We start from the raw sequence: 23,470 nt of genomic DNA on the forward strand, positions 1-23,470 counted from the left end.
ATTGGTCTGTTTTTATCCAGTGTCATAATTTTATACTACAAACATTTTGATCTCAGGCATTTTTTCATTATAATCTTATTCTTTTAAATATGTATGCTCAAAATAAATAGATCAACAATAATGACAGGAGGAGTATATAGTTAGGTAGGAAGTTGGAGTCATGAGTCATCTTATGTGAGTCCTAAATAGAAAAAGGTAGTATATTTTCTTGTGATACGTGTCTTACAATACAGACGCACAAAAATTAAAGACGACATGAGTCAAAAACTGAAAGATGAAACACATATGAATAGAGACCCAAACAAAGTGGGGATTTGTCGCAGATAGGAACCAACTAGTGTACAACATTCTGGATCTTCCATCGCAAACCAAAGCGGCTTATGATTGTTTAAGTGTGTTGGCTACATCAATCACAAACCGATACTTCACATCAGCTTTGGCCAGCCGCTCTATCGCTGTGTTAACGTAGTCTGCCGAAATTACTTCAATATCTGCTTTTATATTGTGCTTCGCCGCGAAATCAATCATTTCCTGCGTCTCTTTCATTCCTCCAATCCCACTCCCAGATATCATCTTTCTCCCTACACAATATTCATTCAACTCCACATTAAATAAATTATTCATTTTAATGGATATATCAACCACTTAATTTTATATATATATGGGTCTTGCACCTGCTAGCAGAGGAAAGATTGGTAGCTCAAGAGGCTTCTCTGGGGCGCCAAGCATGATCAGCTTTCCATGAGCCTTCAATAGCCCAATGAGTGGCATCAAAGGGTGATAAGCTGATACTGTATCAATAATACCATCCATTGTTCCCATAGCAGCCTATTAACAATAAACTCCACATTAATTAATTTAGTGATGAGGAATTGATAATGTTAATGCACTTAATTAGAAAACAGAGCATGAAGAATTTTACCTGCATTTCATCTGCATCTTTACTGATCAAGAATGAATCTGCGCCCAAATTTGACAGTGCTTCATCCTTCTTGTTAGGGGAGGTGCTAATGACTGTGACCTTAGAACCAAAAGCCTTGGCAAATTTAACGGCAACGTGGCCTAGTCCGCCCAAACCCACAACTCCGATGTGCATTCCGGGTTTGTCTAATCCAAAGTATCTCATGGGGCTGTAGGTGGTGATGCCTGCACATAGAAGAGGAGCAGCAGAATCCAAGGGCATGTTGTCGGGGATACGCACAATGAAATGCTCTTCGGCAACCATGATGTCAGAGTAGCCACCATATGTGATGCTTCCATCATGGTAATTGGCACTGTAAGTGGAGATGATGTTGGGGCAGTAATTCTCAAGATCCTCTTTGCAGCTCTCACATGATCCACATGAGCCCACCATGCATCCCACACCAACTTTGTCTCCAACTTTCACCTTCTTCACCTTCTTTCCCACCTCTGTTACCACTCCCACAATCTCATGCCTGCATTAGCATTGCAGATCAATTATAGTAAATAATTTTGTTGGTTTGTAAAATGAATAACAAGTAGAAAGTAGAAAGTAACGCACCCTGGAACCAGAGGATACTGAGAGATGCCCCATTCGTTCTTGAGGTAATGAAGATCCGAGTGGCAGATCCCACAATACAACACTTTCAACTGCACGTCTTCGTCACCAGTAGCCCTGCGAATATAATTTTGAGTATTAGTTTCTACATATTGCTCAACTTAATGAATCTACAAACTAGACGAAGAAGATCGAGAGAGGAAAAGCACCTTCTAGAGAATTTGAAAGGAGAGAGATGAGCAGATGAGTCAGTGGCAGCCAATCCGAAGGCCTTGATAGGGTGCTCTGTTTCGGGTGATTTCGCCATAATATATGAGAAAGTAATATTTTGGAAATCAGAAATATATAAGCAAGCAATATAGAAAATGGAGAGGATGCAAATGAGTGATTTGGGAGAATGTTAAAGAGAGGTATTTATAGGAAAGCGTGTAGCCGCTGCGGCGTGTGAATACGCAATGCGATAAGCGTAGTCGAGTCTGTAATATTTGAAGAATTAGTATGACCAATCTATGAGAACAAGGGCTGTCAATTATTGACCTTCTTCAAAACTCTCTCTCTCTCTCTCTCTCTCTCCTAGTATCTACATGTTTACGACAACGTTGAAATATCAAATATCCAACCATGTCTACTTTACAATTCAACGCACGGGCTATTCGAGATTAGTCAATAAAGCGTATTTAATTTTTTTATAATTTTTAAGTGTGTATTTACCAAAAAATTATGATAACGAATAAATTTTATATATTTTACGTAGTTAATTATACGTTTATACAAATATTTAATGAAAATAAATAAAATCAATCCTATTGCAATTTCAATTTTTTTCTTATATTTCAAATTTTACACCATTGATTTTTATTTTCTATTTTAATAAATATATATCTTTTTTCTTCCGTATTACACTTGATCTTGTATCTACCTTTCCACAATTAATTTCATATATTTCAATCTAGAAAACTAACTTATAAATGAGCATCAAGGTATATTATCGCAAACAGATGAACGGGTTATCAAAAATGAATACAATTTTGGTTCTAGAAGAAATGTATAATTTCGAATACCTAGATTTATGAAGAAAAGCTGACATAATTTGATTTCTTCCAACTTTGCCACCTATGTCAAATATATTAATTTTAACATACAATAAGTGGACATTTTTTTATATATAAATTATAAAAATAAGCATGTTTACCCATTAACACTATTTAAATTTTCGCATATGTAAATATGTCTATTTATTTAAAAAAATAGTGTTTTGCTATAATAAATTGATGAACCAGAACAATAGATGGTCCAATAGCTACTTCCATGTAGTTTATATTTAATTTATATTTGATCGGACAGTTTAGCCAATATTAGTTAGGTATTACGATTATTCGACTGTTTGGTAGATACCTAACTCTTTAGGTTCGAGATAAGGGCAAGGCCCATTTAAAAATCACTATTTCATTTGGTATCTGTATCCATTGCTCACCCCCGATTACAGATTCTATATTTCTATAGTTACCAAGATAAGAAGTTGAAGTTACCATTTTATCCTCTTTTTAATCTTTGAAATCGAACCCATTAACTTTGACTTGGTTATGTGTGTTGTTGTGGCTGCTTACGATGGGTTAGTATTTTATTCGGGAGGGGGAGGGGGAGGGGGAGGGGGGCGGCGGGAAGTAAGAAGTGGGGGGAGACTGATACGCCCAGCCTAACTCTCTAGCTTGACCCTATTATGCTCCAGCTCATTAGCCCATTAGGTTTTCATTATTAGATATAAATAATGGAAATCTCTAAGCTTACTCATTATGGAATGAGTATTTTGGTTGATATTTATCAAATCTCTCTCTTCTCTCTTGATTTCTGGAGTTAGAGTTGCTCGAAATGCTCCACCATTGGTATAATCGTATCAATTGGTGCTTTCATTGTGAGATTCTCTCTTTGAATACCCCATTTTTATCCAAAAAAAAAATGTCAAGATCTGAAATACTCGCCACCATTGAAGAGCTTCATACCTCCATCTACAGGTTGCAAACCTCCATAGACGCCAATTTGCATGCTACAAACCCATCAACCCCACCACCCATTACTCCGGCTACATATCCACCACTATCGTTTTCCCCAATCTTACATACAGCTCACTCCACTTCACTTCTTCCCATTCGTCGTCTTAGCCCATCCGAAATCGAAGAGAAAAATGATCGCAGGCTTTGTTACAATTGTAACCAAACCTGGTCCAATACCCATCGATGCCACAAGAAATACTTGATTCTGTTCAGCAACGATGATGAGGATGACTTTGGCGATCCTAAATCTCATGATTCCATGGCAGAAGTTGAAGTTGCAATGAAGCATATCTCAAGTCTTTGCGTCTCTGAACAACCATCCCTTTTGCCTCATCCATTTACAGGACTCAATCCACTGTCTCCGCTACCACTGATAGTTCTCCAACCTCCGTCGCCGCTGCCGCCAACACCTCGACTACCAATACCACCTCCACCTACGGAGCCACCCTCAGACATACCGCCTTCACCCGCAATACCACCACCACCACCGATAACTTCTTCAGCGAGTCCTCCGCCAATTCTTGGCAGTCGATTTTGGTTACTCGTCGGTTCTAAGGACGAGACTGTGGTCGTTGCTTTTGGACCCATATTTGCTGCTATTGCGGATGTTTTTAACTGTGGGTGTCGTCTCTAGCTTTTACCCTTCCATGGTTGTTTTCGCCGGTCAAGAAGTTCAGCTATGCGGTGAACTGCCGCCGAATCTCTTGGGCATACTCAGCCGATTTGTATCAGTTCTTGAGTTTTCTTGGATTATTTTTGTGCAGGTTTTCAACTGGGACTTTTGTCGAGGACATGGTCAGTACTGCACATTGCCTGCAAACATTGAGGACAGAATGCAATCTTCATTGTTGGGTCTCAGAGGGTCACTGAACTGGTGTAAGAGGGGGGGAGAAAATACACCAGTAGGCTATTTTAAAACTTTGAACTTCTTTCGTTGACGAAGAAAGTAGTAGTGACATGATCAGTGAAAAATAAGATCAGTTGAAAGAAGAGGTAGACTGATACTGATAATGATTCAGTGGATAACTTCAGTATGAAGAACAAGTCGACAAACTGATAGTTCAGATAAGGCTTCAGTTTACTGAGTTGTAAATCAGAGTAAGTGTTATAAATCTTACTGACTACCCAAAGGTTTGTCAGTTAGACTGATAACACTTGGTGAGCGGAAACGATTTTAAGGAAATAGCCTTTAGTGAATCAGATTGTCAATTTTAAGGTTTCTCTTTTCAAGTTAACAGTTTCAGTATATAAGCTTTGTGCACAGATAGAATATGAAATATTGAAAATAGTAAATGACACAGAGATTTTTAACGTGGTTCGGAAAACCTTCCCTACGTCCACGGTCAGTTGATTACACTGACAATCGATTGGGCTTGTGCTTACGGGTGCACAACAAACCTAACAACTGAAACAACCGTTTCAGTACCAACGCACTAGGTTGGATTTCTCTTCACTTTTCTCAATCTCGCAAGAACGCTAAGACTTCACTCGTCTTGCTTGCAAGGACTGAGAGCTCTTAAGTTTAGACAACCGTCTAAATTTCAACACTCAAACGCTCTTTTCTCTCGGTTGAAAATGGGATTAAAAATCTTCCAACTAAGATTACTGAGAACAGGCTCTAGAGTAATCAAGGACTAGGCTAAGGATATAAGAATATGATTGCCTAGACACTTCTAATAGAGTGTTTATATATCAGATAAACTGATTTTTACAACAAGGTTTACTCTCTTCTTCGATTCAAGTTTGATAGCTAAGTAGTGGCTGACTCGATATTTTGGCAGAGCTTCAGCGTAAGTCTTTGAATCGGTGAGGTTGAAGGTTATTCTTTGAGCTCTATTTATAAGCGGAGGATGAAGAATAGATCCCTTGGAGGAGGTCCTTCTTCAAATAATGTCGTTGACACTTGATGTGATCTGTGCTCAGGATCTTCGTCCTCTATCTCCCTTTTTTGCCGAAATGGGTAAGGTCTTCAGGCATGGGGAGATGGTGTTACAGTGTTAAGTAACACGGATGAAGTAACTCTGCTCGGTGAAGGACGATTTGCCAAATCCCAGCATTTAATGCTATGTCCTTTGCATTTAACATTTAATGCGGCGTGTACTAGAAGATATCATTTGTCTTATTCGTCTAAGTGATATGTCCTTTAATGCATCTTCAGTCCGTCTTTTTGTAGCTTCAGTCCGCTGTATTCTTCTGATCCTTAAACATGTCTTCAAAGAATGTTTCGACTAAAGATTGCTTCTTCATTCCAGTACAAGTCCTTCATTTATTGTTGCAATAACTTCAGCTGAGCTTCAGTTGGTCAATGCTTCAGTCGAGGTTCTTCAGTCATGTCTTCAGTTTTCAAGCTTTGCCGCTTCAGTTTAACTACAAAAAGAATTCTAACATTTGAGTTCGAAAAGAGTCTAGTCTAGAAAATAAAATCTAAGGGTTTTAGGATCATCAAAACAAGGTTAGGATATTTCTTCTATTTTCCAACATTCATCGACATACCAAAAGATACATGGACGATCTCATCTCTTTTCTTGTATTTTCTCTTCACACACACTCTAGAAATGTTGTAAATGTAGGGTGCGGACTTTTTCCATGCCACCAAGCCTATGAGCTGTCAGGGAAATTGTTTCACCAGCATTTTCTTTTATTATACTGGCACCAGCAGAGAAAGGCAAAAGTTTTAGCAGTTTTAGGGAGGATTTCCTCATGGGAGGGGCTTCTGCTGTAGTATCCAAGACTGCTGCTGTTTCCATTGAAAGAGTTAAGCTCTTAATCCAAAACCAAGATGAGATGATTAGAGCTGGTGGGCTGTCTGAACCTTATAAGGAAATCTCAGATTGCTTCGCTAGAACCATTAGGGATGAAGGTGTACTTGCTCTGTGGAGAGGCAACACTGCGAATGTTATCAAATACTTCCCTACTCAGGCCCTCAACTTTGCCTTCAAAGATTACTTCAAGAAGCTGTTTAACTTCAAGAAAGATCGGGACGGATACTTGAAGTTGTTTGCAGGAAACTTGGCTACTTCAAGAAGTGGTTTCAAGCAAGATATAGTCTACCGTGGGCATTTATTTCGGAATGTATGATTCCTTGAAACCCGTCGTGTTAACTGGTAATTTGCAGGATAGTTTCTTGGCTAGTTTCATGCTGGGATGGGGTATCACAATCAGCGTGTGCTTGGCTTCTTACCCGATCAACATTATGCGTAGAAAGATGATGATGAATTCAGGAGAGGCCGTCAAATACAAGAGCTCCCTGGATGTATTTTTCCAGAAATCAAGCATGTGGCGGGCAATTTTTATTTCAGCACTATTTTGTTATGTTTTTGCAATTAGTGGGCCGAATCATCGCCATTTTTCATAGCTTCACCTTGAGGACAAGGTGATTGTGAATGAGTGGGGAATGATACGCCCAACCCAATTCTCTAGCTTGGCCCTATTATGCTCCAGCCCATTAGCCCATTAGGTTTTCATTATTAGATATAAATAATGTAATCTCTAAGCTTACTCATTATGGAATGAATATTTTGGTTTATGTTTATGAAATCTCTCTCTTCTATCTTGATTTCTGGAGTTTGAGCTGCTCGAAATGCTCCACCATTGATATAATCGTATCAATTGATAAACATTTCTGGAGTTTGAAATGCTCAAAATGTTTATGAATTGATACGATTATATCAATGGTGGAGCATTTCGAGCAGCTCAAATTCGCCCCTAATGTAGACACCTGTCACACCCCTAGAGCGTATTACCTCCAATATTCGACATTGGATCAATTAAGCCATAATGTCTCAAAATCGGGGCAATTAACCCCTCCCTTCAAACGCTGTTACACGGCCATTTGTTATTTAATTTTTTATTTCAAATGTGTGTCCCTTCTATTAAACTTATGCCAGAGATTACAAGCTTCATCTGTAAAAATTACGTCATTGCCGCCGCTTCCTCCGCCGCCAGGAGCACCATGGCTGCAGCCCTCGCGAGTCTCTACAACTGTAGCATCAACGGCGGAAGTGAAAATGAGGGCACTACCACCACCACCTCTACCGCGTATTCCGTCAAACAAAGCTCCCGTTCCACCGCGAAACTGAAGTCGTTGCACTGGGATAAGGTGAATCCAAACGTGGAGCATTCCATGGTGTGGAACAAAATCGACAAGGGCTCATTCAAGTAATAATCATCATCACTCTCACCATTTATTTTGTAATTTTCAATGTCCAATTAACACTGCGGTAATAATGCAGGTTTGACGGAGACCTAATGTGCTGAGTCGGGTTAAATCTCAACATCGAATTTTATATAGAAAAACACGAACTTTGACTTGAAAAATGAAGAAATTAAAGAATTATGAAGAATAGAATGTTTTTTCCTTTCTTGTGTTTGTTTTTGAATGGAGGAGCAATTAATATTCTTACATTTGAATAGTTTTCTCTATTTATAGACTACTTTCTCAACCTAACTAAACCCTAATATCAAAGGCTCATTAATGTTGTAGGGCCCTTGGCCCAAATCCCCAAAAAGGAAAAAGAATATTTAATCTAAATAAAAGAATTAAAAATACATATATCTTCTAACTTTCATATCTACCAATAGTCTTTAAATCTGCTCCCTATCTTTATTATTAGTTCTTTAGCTTTGACTTACATCCTCAGATCTGCCTTCTTTCTCATTGCAGCTCTGTGATGCTCAGATTTATAGTTGATTCAGATCTGTCCAATGTGGCTTTTAAACCTGCGACAATACAAATATAGTAGAATAATCTTATTTATGTATGACTTATATTTGGACTTTAGGTGTGTTTAGCTTAATTTATTTGGTTCTTTCTTAGAAGAACGAGAATCTCTAATTCCATCCTCATCATAATAAAAGCCCTCTTTGGGTTCGTGACAATGAACAGAAAATTCCCTCACGGCGACGCCTAGTCAGCGAGTCCACTAAGCAACAAATTCGGGCCTCCAGCACAAATATTCATCAATCCCGCCATCGAAGAAATTATCGGTTTATTCCCAAACTTCTTTTATTTGTGTATTCGTAGTTTCTAGTTCTAGTTGATTTCTGAAACTTGTGATGTTTTCAACTTTGATTTCTGAGGTGAGATTTGCAAATTGCTCGATTTTTTCCTTACCTTTTGACTCTAAGAATACAAAAACATCAGATTAGAATTGAATAATATATATGAATAAAACATGTTAATATTTCATATAGGATACGTGTATTTATTTGATAAATTCAAAAATATGAAGGGACTAAAAATAATGGTCAATTGTGTATAAAGGGGGGGATCCAGCTACGTGCAACGGTGCAAGGGGCGTAACTGCACCCCCTCCCCCCCAAAAAAAAATATATATACTATATTTTTTAGTAGTATTATAATTATATATAAGTTATTTTATAGTTAGTATTTATACCCTCAATTATATTATAAGTCTAATGCAAAATATAAGTCTAATTTAGAAAAAAAATCCTAAATTCTAATCCAAAGTAACAATCTATCAAAAATAAGTTGTGAAATAATAAGATTTAATTTTCAATGATTGTTTGGTCACATTAATTGACAAAAGATATATATCTAGAAGTTTTCTAACGACGAGGTTTGTCAATCGCTTTCAAAGAACGAAAATTCCTTGAAAAATAAAATAGATATTTATATATCTCTTTTGTATTTTGAAGTTGACTTTAAAATCTTATTATGTTTCGGGATAAATTACTTTTAACATAAATATATTTTACATTTATGATTATATAATTATCTAGCATATCTCCAAATTCAAAATTCTGAGCCCGCTAAAGGTGCTAATAATAAGATGAAAAAGCTAGAAATTGAAATCAACTTTCTAAGATGAAAACCAACTTCTAGTATTATTTTTCTGAGACTTATATAGAAATTTGTGTGCGACAGTGAAACTCGTATGAAAGTTGAGTTTGTAGATTTATTATCAAAAAGAAATATAGAATAAAAATTGATGGATTTAAAAAAAAATTATGTGACACTATGAGACCATATGAAGATTGAAACTGTAGGTGCATAATTGGAGACGATTAACTAATAATGATATATTTTTATTAAAGTATATATATGTGTACACAATACACATGTACAAGATTTAAAGACAAGAAACCACGAGTCAAAATCTGAAGGAAGCAACGAATATGAAGCTGGCTATATTTGTAAAATACAAGTAAACTGGGTATCTCTTATTGAAACCAAAAGCAGAACACACTCTTCCATCCAAAACCTCAGCTTAAGATTGTATCATGGTGTTGGCCACGTCTATCACGAAACGGTATTTCACATCTGCTTTGGCCAGCCGCTCTAATGCAGTGTTCACGTAATCCGCCGGAATTACTTCAATATCTGCCTTTATGTTGTGCTTTGCTGCAAAATCAATCATTTCTTGCGTCTCTTTCATTCCTCCAATCCCACTTCCGGATATCATCTTTCTCCCTGCACACACATTCAATCTCACATTAATATAATCCTTATCATACAAATTATTTATTGGACTATATCAAACAATTAATTATCAATATGCACCTGCTAGTAGAGGAAAGACTGGTAGCTCAAGAGGCTTGTCTGGGGCACCAAGCATGATCAGCTTTCCATGAGCCTTCAATAGCCCAATGAGTGGCATCAAAGGGTGATAAGCTGATACTGTATCAATAATACCATCCATTGTTCCCATAGCAGCCTATTAACAATAAACTCCACATTAATTAATTTAGTGATGAGGAATTGATAATGTTAATGCACTTAATTAGAAAACAGAGGATGAAGAATTTTACCTGCATTTCATCTGCATCTTTACTGATCAAGAATGAATCTGCGCCCAAATTTGATAGTGCTTCATCCTTCTTGTTAGGGGAGGTGCTAATGACTGTGACCTTAGAACCAAAAGCCTTGGCAAATTTAACAGCAACATGGCCTAGTCCGCCCAAACCTACAACTCCGATGTGCATCCCGGGTTTGTCTAATCCAAAGTATCTCATGGGGCTGTAGGTGGTGATGCCTGCACATAGAAGAGGAGCAGCAGAATCCAAGGGCATGTTGTCGGGGATACGCACGATGAAATGCTCTTCAGCAACCATGATATCAGAGTAACCACCATATGTGATGCTTCCATCATGGTAATTGGCACTGTAAGTGGGGATGATCTTGGGGCAGTAATTCTCAAGATCCTCTTTGCAGCTCTCACATGATCCACATGAGCCCACCATGCATCCCACACCAACTTTGTCTCCAACTTTCACCTTCTTCACCTTCTTTCCCACCTCTGTTACCACTCCCACAATCTCATGCCTGCATTAGCATTGCAGATCATCAATTATAGTAAATAATTTTGTTGGTTTGTAAAATGATTAACAAGTAGAAAGCAGAAAGTAACGCACCCTGGAACCAGAGGATATTGAGAGATGCCCCATTCGTTCTTGAGGTAATGTAGATCGGAGTGGCAGATCCCACAGTACAACACTTTCAATTGCACGTCTTCGTCGCCAGTAGCCCTGCAAATTGGCCCATACAATTTTAAGTATTAGTCTGCATACAATTTTAATGAATCTACAAACTAGACGAAGAAGATTGAGATACTCAAGATTTTTCTATACTTTTAGTTTAATTTAGACTCCCTAAAAAATCTATTACAAGAATAACGTACAAGAAATGAGTTGTTTTTCAGCAGTCTACACAATACTCAGTTAAAAGCAGTGATGAGATTAATGAGAGAGAGGAAAAGCACCTTCTGGAGAATTTGAAAGGAGAGACATGGCCAGATGAGTCGGTGGCAGCCAATCCGAAGGCCTTGATAGGGTGCTCTGTTTCGGGTGATTTGGCCATCTTAAAATGTATAATTGTTTGTAAAAGATATGTTAAAAAATGGAGAGAGACTGAGAGAGTGAGTCGATTATTTTGCAGAAGGTGGAATGGCGGTATTTATAGGGAAGGAGATGTTAGTGTTGATGATGCATCTGCTTAGCTCAGAGGCGCGTGTGAAGATATAAATAAAGCATATATATGGTCATTGTTTTACAAGTTGTAACATTGTCAAACCTTCTCCAACCTTATTTCATCAATTCCACCTCACACTTACGGTGTGGATGCTGTGGAAACACAGAAATGAAAGTAGGTTTGAGAATAAGAATTGGGATGTGTCCAAGATTGCTATAGATATCAAAGGTAGGATATGGAGTTGGAATAAGCTTTTCAAGGTTGTAGAATCAAATGTCACTTTTTTGGTTTGGTGCTCTAACGAGTACTCACCACTTTTGTAATTTTGCGGTACCTCTGGTACTAGCCTAAGTTTATTGAATTTTATTGATCAAAAAAAAAAAAAAAAACATTCAACACCAATTTGGGGGTTTGAATTCGCGTTTCTACATTCTGTTCGTAATCGACTTGATTTTTCATTTTTTTCTACGCAACAGAATAATATAATACTCCCAAATATTTGTTTTGCAGATTACAATGTTATACTACGATTTACCTCTAGACTTTTGTTGCGCGCATAAGTATGTTGAATAATCATTACTTTGATTTAGTTATAAGAATTGAAAACTCTAGAATATGAAAGGGAGAGGAGGCAAGATGAGTATGTGGCAGGCCAGCCAAAGGCCTTGAATGGATCGATGTTGGTAGCCACTATTAGGTGTGATGAACTCTTTCTTTAAGAATCAAATCCCAAAGAAAAACACACAATAAAAGCAAAAGCTATGTAGCAGGAGGTTGTGGCGGTGTAAAAGTTGCCTAAATTAGTGGATTTTAATTATAAAGAAATGTAAAAGTATGAGTGCGTTTTGTTTTGGCGGGCCATCGCCGTTGCCTCCGTCATTTCTACCATTATTGGATCTCACGCATTCTACTCTTATAAATGATGATAATACGGATACCTATGTAAAAAAATACCGCCATTCCACCTTCTGCAAAATAAAAATTTAAACCATATAAGAAATTCAATTTTTATATATATATAATGAATTATTCATCCAAAAACTTGTATTAAAATTAATATAAATTTTAGATGAATATTCATTCAATTTTTTTATATATAATTTTTGTACCAAATTAAATATATTGCCATTATTTTTAATTAAGATGTATATTGAATATTTTTTCCTGAATTAAATTTGATGGTTTTCAGAAAGTAACTGTATTTTTCTATAAAAGTAATCTGCTTTAAATTTAACAAAATAAAATTGAAAAACAAAACAACATATAATTACTTTTATCCAAGTATATTGTTTTTTTTTCTTAATTGATTAAAATTTTATTTTGTGGAAACTCTTTTATTTTTGTGTGTGATATTGTGAAAACCTTTGATCTTGCTTGCATAGAAAAAATGATAATTAAATTTTTTAGCTGTGTACATAGCAAATAATGTTGTAACTCGTTTTTTCAACGACTTAAGCGCCTCCACATAACGTAATGAGATTCAGTGTATCACACTTTATGTTCCACTTTGTATCCCATTTTCAATTTTGTTTATTTTTTTTATTTATTTGTTGTTTAATTTTAACTTTGTATGCTTTGGTTTAATATTAACTAGGGCTTATTCCATCAATCTAAGGTATATAATTGTTTTTTATTATTTAATTTCACTTTTATTAGCTAGTAATAGGTTGATAAATTCAAAGTCATGGTATATACTTTTTAAAAAAAAATTAAACTTTTGAAATAAAAATTAATTATAATTCATAGTATTATAATAAATTTTATTTTTATAAAAAATATTTTTAAAGTAATAGATATAAGCATGGAACATAGTGGCACATATAAAATTATGAGACACTGAATCTCCTCCCCATATAACCTGTAAGTATTTATATAATATATATGTAATCGCAGTGTACATACAACTTAATTATCAACATTTACAAACATGTAATTAAATTACATAGGAGTATTACATTTTGAGAGGATGCGATTGCATATGTATATTACAAGAAAGTAAGAACGAGTAGAAATAAGATTCCGACTAATTAAAATTTAGGGTCACTTAGGGTGCGTTCATTTTGATGGATGGATAGAAAATAAGGGATAATAAAAATTTAAGTCTTAAAATGTCTTCTTTCTTATACTATATTTTACACAAAAGAGAAGTTCACCATTTTTCCTTCCTTATTTTTCACTTCAAGAAATGATAATATTATCCCTCCATTTTGGTGTGATAATATTATCCCTTCTTGAAGTGAAAATAAGGAAGGAAAAATAGTGAACTCATCTGTTGTGTAAAATATGGAATTAAAAAAGAGATATTTTAAAGGTTAAATTTTTGTTATCCCTCCTTTTCCCATCCATCAAAGTGAACACACCCTTAACATATACGTCTATAAAAGAAATACACATGGGTATATTGGTTCTTCCTATATATGTTCTCCATCGAAAATTAAAATAAATGTCATATGACACAAAATAAACGAGTATAATTTTATTTCTTATTTTAAAATAAAGTGGAGAAGAAATGATTATAACACATTTAATTGTAATATTAATGACATGGGTACAATTGAAAGTTTAACTTAATTTTACTCTAAATTATTATAATATGACATTCAAAAGGAGAGTAGAAAAACTCTAGAACATAACACTTATTTAAAGTTGAAGGGACTAACACAATAAGTGAAAATTTGTCGCTATCTAATTGATCGGAATTATGTTTCTTTTTCTAGTCTAAATATTATGGTATACATGAACCTTCAACTCTAAGCGTCCCCACAATGCCAAGTCAATTGATTTAAGAATTTAATGGCTGCGAAAGATGAAAGACTAAATATCTCTATTTATATGTCGGGGAGGGTAGAGCGGTCTAGCAAGGCGGCCCTTTATATTATTCATTTAACTATTAATTAGTACTACTTTAATCAAAATCAAAATCACAGTCAACAAAGACAGGGGAATATTATAATTAACAATATCCATATTGTGATATCTTTTTTTTTTGAGGCGCATATTGTGATATCTTTGAGAGAAAAGTATTCATATTGTGATGAACCTATTGATAGAATACATATGAGTAACCTCGTATTCCATTAATCCATTTTGGCGTGGAGCACGCTCAACAGGGTTTGTTTAATGTCTTTGGTTTTGTGATTTGCATATCACTGCAGAAGAACAAAATTTATTCGCATCACACTGATCAATGAATACAATTTATTATTATTATTATTATTATTATTATTATTATTATTATTATTAAATGGGTAGAAGGATATTGTTCAAATGACAAAATGATAAAAAAGGGGGGGGGGGGGGGGGGGGGGGGGACTATATGACTAAACTTGGCAAAATAGCGTAAATGTTAATTTCAGGAAATCAAGATCCAAGCATTGGAAGGTGCCAGCTACTACAATATAACGCGAATGGTTTTATGTTACTTTATTAATTTATTTGATTAATTAGTGCCTATCGTTCCGTATATAAAACACTTTCTATCACGTCGAACGAGATTAAAATATGATATAAGATAATATAAAAAAATCTAATTTCCATTTTCTTTTAGTTCATAATATCATGTCTTATAATGGTCGATTATCGTGTCATTCTTGACTGCATTAAATTTCGTAGACAATGGAGACCGTTGGAGATTCCATAAAATTTAATGGAGGTCGTACGAGTCATTACATTATAATTAAAGCATAATTAAGTTTTTTTTTTTTTTTGGGGGGGGGGGGGGGGGGGTTAAGGCAATTAAGCTTATGTTTTTTAAATTATGCAATTATTTTTCAAGTCAATTTAAATATTCCAAAAAGGAAAAATAAGAGCTAATTGCAAACAAAATAAAGTCTCACGATATGATGAGCTCATACATATATGCTCGTTTTTATATCTATTTTTAAGTTCAGATGAAGTCTTTTTCTCTATTTTTGTTTTTATCTTGTGCTTCAGAGGACATTGTTTGAAGGAAGGGTCCCTTTAGGGTAGAACAGGTGCAGGTAGGACATAATGCTACTGCATTTCATGATAGAGATATGTCCACCAAAACTAAAGCTGATTAAATGTTTCAACCCTTTACCTAAAGTACCGCGCAAAATGCAATAGCATTAGACGGACGATTCAAGGCAGAAGCAAGCACAACAGATGGACATAATATGAATAACCTTTAGGCGCTTAATCGGGGTAGAAAGTGATGGTCATCCATGAAGAGGCCAATAAGGTTAAAACTCTATCTTATCCACAAGAATCCGAATTTGCAAGATTAGGCCTAAAAGAAATGGATGAATCGCGAGGAAGGAGACTCCTTGCTCCAGCTGACTCTCTTAGGCTGGGCCTTCACGAATCTAGATCGCGCCTATAAAGATCCTACATGGCTGCAAGCCAAATGTGTACATTTAGAGATCACTATTGCTGCTTTTAATTTTGAGAGTTGTAAGGATGCAAAAACTCGCTCGTGTTGGACATAATGCTTTTATTTTCAGTTCATGTTTTGCGAAACACTTTTAGCTGTAAGTACTATTTTCATTTCGTAAGTTTTTATTTCAATTCAAGTATGCTTTATTTTATATATTTTATCTTATTTATTTCATTTATGTCTAGCTAAGTATTTTAGCCTGATTCGGGCAAGATGATTTAAGCATGAACACTTAAAACTCGTGAGATCTAACTGTATGAATATGTTCCTGATACACTAGGTTTGATTCAAACTGTTTGGACAACTTGATTGATTAATTTATCACTAGTTGGTTAAGGGTTTTGACCACAAGTAAACTTTGAGCATAAGGTGAAAGAAATTTCAGTATCCGAATAGTACAACTGGTGTTGGTGTCGCGGTTGGTGGCTTTTATCATACGTGTAGTTGAATTGGATCTTTCTGGGCATTACTCCTTCGAGCGAGATGCCAACGCAGGATGGGCTTATGGACATAATAGTTATATCCATTACTGATATATTATAGGTTTATACGGAAGGGAAGATTGGGTTGAGGGCTTTGTGGTGCGTGACGCGTGACAATAAAGGCGTTATTGGTTTTGACCTATAACCAATTGATATATGCATGTAATAAATATGATTACGCTTATGACTGAGTAAAGTCCATGTTAATTTAATGATTTATGTCAAGTCAGATTATCGGTGTCTTTGATCAAGTCACTTTTCTGTTTCAATTTAATTTTCTTTATTGTTTTGCCCACGAGAGTAGTCATAGCAGCTAGCAGAAATCAAGTCTTTTTATAATAACATCGTAGGTGAAAAAATTATAATCAATTTCTTGTAGATTCGATCCTAAAATTATCATTAACTAGAATAACTGTGCATATAAGATAATTTTTTTTTTTGCGCCGAGCTAGCTAAAACAATGATTTCGTTAGTATATAAGAATAAAATTTGAAAGCCATATACCTAAACAAAATCGGAACGAAGTTTGAAATAATTGTGCATGTAAGACAATTTTTTTTTTTTTTGCGCGGAGCTAGCTAAAACAATGATTCCGTTAGTACGTACATATGAATAAAATTTGAAAGCCATGCCTAAACAAAATGGGAACGAAGTTTGAATATTTTAAACCAATTAACCCAAATAAACTATTTAGGTTTGGTTACCTTTTTTTTTCTTTGTTTTTAATTATAAGATATATATATTATATAATCAAATAAGTAATCCACACGCATAAGGGACCTCTACACCATATAAAGATGAGAAAATAACTGCACGTAGGCAGAACTGCTACCCACACAAAAATGAAAAATTTATATATATAAAAGTGGGAAAACTACTCGCACGCAGATGAGATTGAACTCAAGACCTCTTATAAAAGAGAGAGTCTTTGACTCTTTGGATGCCTCAGTTTTACCATTTGAATTAGGTCTCATTGGCCAAGTTTGGTTTCTTCAATCGTACCATTTCCAATTCATTTTCATAAAAGAGACACCAAACTAATTAATCCAATAAACCTACCTGTTTCTATTAATTTAATCTTGCAATTATAATTCTTCACTCATATATATGAATATAATTGTAAACACAAATTTGGCACAAACTAATATTATAGAGAAAAACCATTTGAATTTAACATTATTATAAGGGTAACTTTATTCATAGCCTCCATTTAACTCTTTATAGCCCCCAAATTAATAAATAATAAAAAATAATAACAAAATTACTAATTTATCCTTATAACTCCTAAATTAAAATTCTATAAAATACTACTAATTTTTTCATTTGTAATTTGTACCCCCATAAATTTGAAAGAAAAACATGCTGAAATTAATTAACGAGTCAATGAAAAGTAGTTCCACGAAACCATTATCTGAAGTAATCTAGAATCTATTTCAATCTACTCTTAAAATCATCAATCAATAATCAATAATAACAAATAAAACACAGTATGAGTAATTAAGAAAGATAATTTGAAAACCCAAAATTCGCGTGGAACTGACGATGCGCAACTCAAAGCGCAAGGCAATCAACAATTTCTATTCTTGATTTTTCTTGTTTTATAAACACATAAAATTGCAACTAAAAAAAACATTCAAATGCTAATGGCTCCAGTTATCTCTCCTGTAGATTTGTGAGACACAAGTCCAAGATAAAAAAATTCAAGCTTTTTTCTAGACGCGGAAAAATCAAACTTTTTGGAGAAGATGTTATTTTATTAATAATTTTAATTAGAGGTTAGAGGGTTAAAATAGTATAATAATTAGTATTTTTTTTTGGAATTATAATGAGTAAACTGGAAGCTATGAATAGAACCACCCCTTATTATAAAACTAATAAAGCAAAGCCCAAGAACATCAATGAGACACTACTCTATTTATTTATTTTTCATTTTTTATCTGAAAGATTGTCCATAGATCGCCATTGAAAAGAATAATACCTAGTTAGATTGTAAACCCAATTTTTCATCCCGACTCGAGTTGAAATTAATGTTGTGTTGCATATTCATTAAACTAGTGTACCTGCCACGCAATGCGCGGTGATTATGATTTTAGACTCGCGTGAGCTATGGATATGCTTTACAATTATTAATTTAAACTAATAAAAATAAAATTTGTTATCAAATTTATTATTTGCAAAATGATCTAATTTTTTAATATAGCTAATGTAATTTATACAATAATATAAAATAAATTAACTAAGAATTCATATGTAATATTTAAATTTATTGTGAAAGATGATGAATTACAAATAAGTAAGTAGTAAATTTTTGCACCCTATGACATTTGAATCCTCGACCAATAATTAATTCAGCAAAGCCATGAATTTAATTACCCGGTTGATCCCAAACCATAGCTCAACATATTTTGAAATTTTAATAAACACATAATAATATTTGAACTTACTTTAATACTTTAATACCTATCAAAGATAATTGTATGGATAAAAAACACGTTAATAGAAAATAAAAGAGTTGTCATATTTAGAAATCAACAATAATTTTGAACAAATTCAATTATGCATTATTTTCTTTATCTCTTCTAACTTTTTATTCAATAAAAATGGATTATTCATTCATTTAATGATGAAATAAATATTTAAAAATAAAATTAAAATTAATGAAATAATAATATCTAATAACATATTTTTAAATTTTTTTTATGTAATTAATTTACACGACCTTCTTTATTGTACTTCAAATTTAACCGATTTTCAACTTACTTTGAAAAATTAAATTCTAAATAATTAATCACTACTCTTTATTTTTAAAAATTAAATGCTCGTAATTAATTTTTGTTGACTTATTAACTTAAACTAATTATTTTAATATTTATTGAGTTAATGAAATGATTCTTCAATTCAACAAAAATGGATCCACATATTATTATCATAAAAATATTTGCAAACATTTTTTTGTGACATGACAATGTTATACTTTCTTTCTTGACAGAAATTATAATATATAATATTATCTTTTTATAATACTGACATTGTATTTTATTACCAAAATTTTCAATATAAAATAAATAGAACTACGTAATATGAAAATTCCAAATGTCACAACTAAGAAAATAATGAAGAAAAAAATAACAAAATGTTAAGAAGATGTTTAAGTGTGTCAGTAGTCTCAACTTTAAAAAATAATAATTAAAAAACTAATAAATAAATAAATAAAATATATTTAATATATAGAAATTTTAAACGGTCATAACTTGCTCTTTTTAAATTGATTCATACATTTCATGCATCAAATTAACGATTTGAGACAGATTTATAAAAATCAATTAATTGAATAAGAGTTTGCGAAAGTAGGCATGCATGAATTGTAATTCATAATTTTTAAATTGATTTAATATTAAAATAATTGGATGAGGTTATTGAGTTATCATTTTTTTAATGTAAATTGTAATATATAAGAATTGCATAGTATAATATTAATAAATTATTTGAAATATAAAATAAATGTAAAATACATAATTTGAATGATTAAAATATTAGAAATAAGACAAAAAAGAAAATTATAAAAGTGAAATTGTGGTTCCTCATTTTAAGGAAAACTCTACTTCCTAAAATATAAATTGTTAATTTGTTAAATTATGGGATAAATTACAAATTGATTTGTACTGTCTTTTCGAAAGAGGTAAACATTAAATATTGTTAAAATTGAATTAGTTTTGTTTCGTTTTTTTAACCAATTAGTTTTGTTTTATGGAATATTGAATTAGCTTATTTTGTTTAGAGAAGCTAACTGGCGGCGGTTTTCAAGATAATTAACTAATAGGTGGTTTAGTGGTGGTTATAATTTTTTCCACAAATTTCAATTATATCCTTGCAATTGAATTAAATTACATTTATTTTGCTTTTTATATATATAAAGATTATGTCGCAACAACTAAGAAAATATTCCAATTCCTATCATTGACATATTCAGTTTCGAAAACTCAGTCTTATTCCATTGGGCAATACAATAGTATTGAGAACGTGGTGCTAACAAAAATAGTATTGAGAACGTACTTGATTGGAATATATATATGCATACGAGTTAACGACGGCCCATTTGTTTTCTTGATATAAAACTTATTTAAACTACTATGCTAATTGCTAACTACTCGTTAATAAAGACGGCCCATTTGTTTCCTTGAGATATACTCCCTCCGTCCATGAAAAAGAGTCTCATTTGGGGTTCGGCTCGGGTTTTAAGAAAGTTGTTAAAGTAGGTATAAGTGAGATAAAAGTATAATTTGTAGGGGTATTATTAGTACAAAAAAGTAGAATAAAAGTACTTTTTTAGTTAAAAAGTGGAATAAAAGTACAATTTATAGTTAAATATAAGAGAAAAGGTATGATGTGATGGTTCAAAAAGTTAAATAGGACTTTTTTTCATGGACAAAAAAAATGGGGTAAGTAGGACTCTTTTTCATGGACGGAGGGAGTAACTTATTTAATAGTACATTATTTATCCAAAAATAAGCTAGCAAGTAACACCAAATATCTCAAATAGTAATTCGACATGTACGTCTCTAAGGAAAGGACTGATAGTTCGAAACTGCCGTCGATTCTGAGAAAGCGGCCCTACTCGGCTTTCAAGGTGGCGGCGACGTCAATGACGAAGCGATACTTGACATCGGAGTTCAAGAGACGGTCCATAGCCGTGTTGACGTAGTCTATAGGGATGATCTCCACATCCGGCAATATGTTGTGCTTGGCTGCAAAATCCACCATCTCCTGCGTCTCTTTCAACCCTCCGATCCCGCTCCCCGATATCGACTTCCTCCCCATAAGCAGAGGAAACACCGGCAGCTCCAGCGGCTTCTCGGGAGCCCCCACCATGATGAGCCTGCCGTCAGGCTTGAGCAGGCTTATCAACGGCAGCAGGGGATGAGTGGCCGACACCGTGTCAATGATGCCGTCCAGCGTCCCCACCGCGGCGCTCATCTGCTGCTCGTCGCGGCTCACCAAGAACTCATCAGCACCCAGATTGCTGAGCGCTTCCTGCTTCTTGGCCAAGGAAGTACTAATCACAGTGACTCTGGTGCCGAAGGCCTTGGCGAACTTGACAGCGAGATGCCCCAGGCCGCCAAGCCCCACAACCCCCACGTTGAGGCCCGGCTTGTCGAGGCCGAAGTACCTCAGGGGGCTGTAAGTAGTGATGCCGGCACACAGCAGAGGCGCGCCCTTGTCCATGGGTAGAGACTCGGGCCATTGGATGATGAAGTGCTCGTCCGCCACCATCACATCGGAGTAGCCGCCGTATGTGATGCTTCCGTCCAAGTAAGGCATGCTGTAGGTGAGGATCTGTTTGGAGCAGTAGTTTTCCAGATCGTTTGAGCATTGCGAGCATTGCCGGCACGATCCCACCAAGCATCCAACGCCCACTTTGTCTCCTACCTTCACTTTCTCAACCTTGTTGCCTACCTCTGTTACAATGCCCACGATCTCATGCCTGCATCAAACATTCATCACACCAATTCATTTACTTTGCAACAATTCGTGTACAACACATACGAGTAGCCACCAAAAGAAACATAACTAATTGAATCAATTTCAACTATTATTCATAATCGTCAGATCACAACTTTGGAAAAACACTTGAAACCAGATTTCCTAAATCACCACATCAAAATCAACCGATTAATACATTATTATTATACATATATATGAACAAGATTCTTTCCGGAAACAATTTCTTGCAATAGTTAACTCCTCTTAACATATTAATATGCCCTCACCAAAACCTTGAACTCATCAAAAATAAAATAAAAAACTTGAACTTATGTATGAATCAAGTGTGTGAATGTTTACCCAGGAACAATAGGGTAGTGTGTGAAGCCCCACTCGTTCTTGATCATGTGAAGATCGGAATGGCAGACGCCGCAGTAGAGAACTTTGAACTGCACATCACGCTCGCCAGTTGCCCTGCAACCAACACACCATATACATATAAAACACTTTTACGCAACAAAGATTTGAGTAAAATGGAAACACTGAACACAAGGCTGAGTTATGGTAGAGTGGAGACCTTCTTGAGAAGTTGAAAGGAGACATAACTCCAGATGTATCTCTCGAAGCCCACCCAACGACCTTCACCGGGTGCTCTGCTTCTGCTGATTTCGCCATTACCAAACTTTTTTTTTTGAAGATATATTACGGATGCTTACTGGATCCACAGACCAAGGTGGAAGGAGTGGTATTTATAGCCATAGGCCCTTGGGATTTACAATATATAATAAATGTTGCCGTCGTGAGCAATGACATCCTAATACCTAGCATAAATTATTACACAATTCAAATCTAAATCCATGTTATATACTATAAAAAAAGAAAAACATGAAGAACCTTCGAAAGTACAGGCGCATTCAAGGGTCCAGCCTCATTAAAACCTTTCTACAGAGAACCCAATGAAAAAAACCGTAGAAAAGAAAAAGAGTGCTGGTCTATAAGACGAAAAAATGTTGGGAGAGCAAGAGGATTGTTTCAGAAATTCCAGCCTAACCATCATCCCCGGCTCAACCCACATAAGAACGACAAAAATAAATAAAGACCACACCAAGACAACTAGAAGACAAGCCCAAGCAAGCGAAGGCGACAAAAACGACCCTAAGTCTAGATCCATATTATAATATGTTGTTGGATATAAACACTAATTTGATTTTGTTCACATGACTCTCCAAGTTATTGTGTGTTTCTCACTAGAGATGGAAATTGTGAATTCAGCCTAAACAATTTTAATATTTTTTTAAATTGATCCATGTAGTATGATGAGGCTTTTTTTTTGTTTTTTCAGAATAAGATGAGGCTTTTCAAAATTCTCTTCTCCCATACTCCCACAATCAAATTTCAAGTACGCAAGTATCTCAAAAAAAAATAAAAAAAATAAAAATAAAAATAAAAAAATTGAGTACGTGTTGTACAACTAGTCAACTACATATGATTCAGTGTTAACAAGTGAGTTATTCCTTTTATTCTGGTCACAAGATTTGTGCATGAATATTTAAAAATAAATAATTTATAATAAAATAATTAAGAGAAATTAATTTTTTTAGAATATATTTA

General features: G+C 34.5%; 3 protein-coding genes across 3 annotated transcripts; all 3 read right to left on the reverse strand.

Annotated features, from left to right (window-relative positions):
• Nucleotides 1-175: 175 nt before the first annotated feature.
• On the reverse strand, nt 176-2,075 carry LOC131021922 (8-hydroxygeraniol dehydrogenase-like). The gene is made up of 5 exons (XM_057951262.1): nt 1,729-2,075; nt 1,523-1,636; nt 923-1,436; nt 675-828; nt 176-581 (listed from the first exon to the last, which is right to left on the reverse strand). Exons 1-5 carry the CDS (start codon nt 1,824-1,826, stop codon nt 379-381), a joined length of 1,083 nt encoding a protein of 360 aa, XP_057807245.1. The 5' UTR covers nt 1,827-2,075; the 3' UTR covers nt 176-378.
• A 7,522-nt stretch (nt 2,076-9,597) lies between these two features.
• Nucleotides 9,598-11,647, reverse strand: LOC131021920 (probable mannitol dehydrogenase). The gene is made up of 5 exons (XM_057951259.1): nt 11,292-11,647; nt 10,945-11,058; nt 10,342-10,855; nt 10,094-10,247; nt 9,598-10,003 (listed from the first exon to the last, which is right to left on the reverse strand). The coding sequence occupies exons 1-5, from the start codon at nt 11,387-11,389 to the stop codon at nt 9,801-9,803; spliced, it is 1,083 nt and encodes a 360-aa protein (XP_057807242.1). The 5' UTR covers nt 11,390-11,647; the 3' UTR covers nt 9,598-9,800.
• A 9,207-nt stretch (nt 11,648-20,854) lies between these two features.
• LOC131021921 (geraniol dehydrogenase 1-like) lies at nt 20,855-22,980 on the reverse strand. Its single transcript, XM_057951260.1, has 3 exons — nt 22,437-22,980; nt 22,220-22,333; nt 20,855-21,860 (listed from the first exon to the last, which is right to left on the reverse strand). Exons 1-3 carry the CDS (start codon nt 22,532-22,534, stop codon nt 20,990-20,992), a joined length of 1,083 nt encoding a protein of 360 aa, XP_057807243.1. The 5' UTR covers nt 22,535-22,980; the 3' UTR covers nt 20,855-20,989.
• Nucleotides 22,981-23,470: the final 490 nt, after the last annotated feature.

The sequence above is a fragment of the Salvia miltiorrhiza genome, chromosome 4 (genome assembly GCF_028751815.1).
Source record: "Salvia miltiorrhiza cultivar Shanhuang (shh) chromosome 4, IMPLAD_Smil_shh, whole genome shotgun sequence".
Lineage (NCBI taxonomy): Eukaryota > Viridiplantae > Streptophyta > Magnoliopsida > Lamiales > Lamiaceae > Salvia > Salvia miltiorrhiza.

Coding starts and splice junctions, on each gene's coding strand:
- LOC131021922 (XM_057951262.1), bottom strand. CDS start 1,826: ATGGCGAAATCACCCGAAACAGAGCACCCTATCAAGGCCTTCGGATTG. Junction 1,637..1,728: donor CCTTTCAAATTCTCTAGAAG/GTGCTTTTCCTC, acceptor TTATATTCGCAG/GGCTACTGGTGACGAAGACG. Junction 1,437..1,522: donor CAGTATCCTCTGGTTCCAGG/GTGCGTTACTTT, acceptor ATGCTAATGCAG/GCATGAGATTGTGGGAGTGG.
- LOC131021920 (XM_057951259.1), bottom strand. CDS start 11,389: ATGGCCAAATCACCCGAAACAGAGCACCCTATCAAGGCCTTCGGATTG. Junction 10,856..10,944: donor CAATATCCTCTGGTTCCAGG/GTGCGTTACTTT, acceptor ATGCTAATGCAG/GCATGAGATTGTGGGAGTGG. Junction 10,004..10,093: donor AGTCTTTCCTCTACTAGCAG/GTGCATATTGAT, acceptor ATGTGTGTGCAG/GGAGAAAGATGATATCCGGA.
- LOC131021921 (XM_057951260.1), bottom strand. CDS start 22,534: ATGGCGAAATCAGCAGAAGCAGAGCACCCGGTGAAGGTCGTTGGGTGG. Junction 22,334..22,436: donor CCTTTCAACTTCTCAAGAAG/GTCTCCACTCTA, acceptor TGTTGGTTGCAG/GGCAACTGGCGAGCGTGATG. Junction 21,861..22,219: donor CACTACCCTATTGTTCCTGG/GTAAACATTCAC, acceptor TGTTTGATGCAG/GCATGAGATCGTGGGCATTG.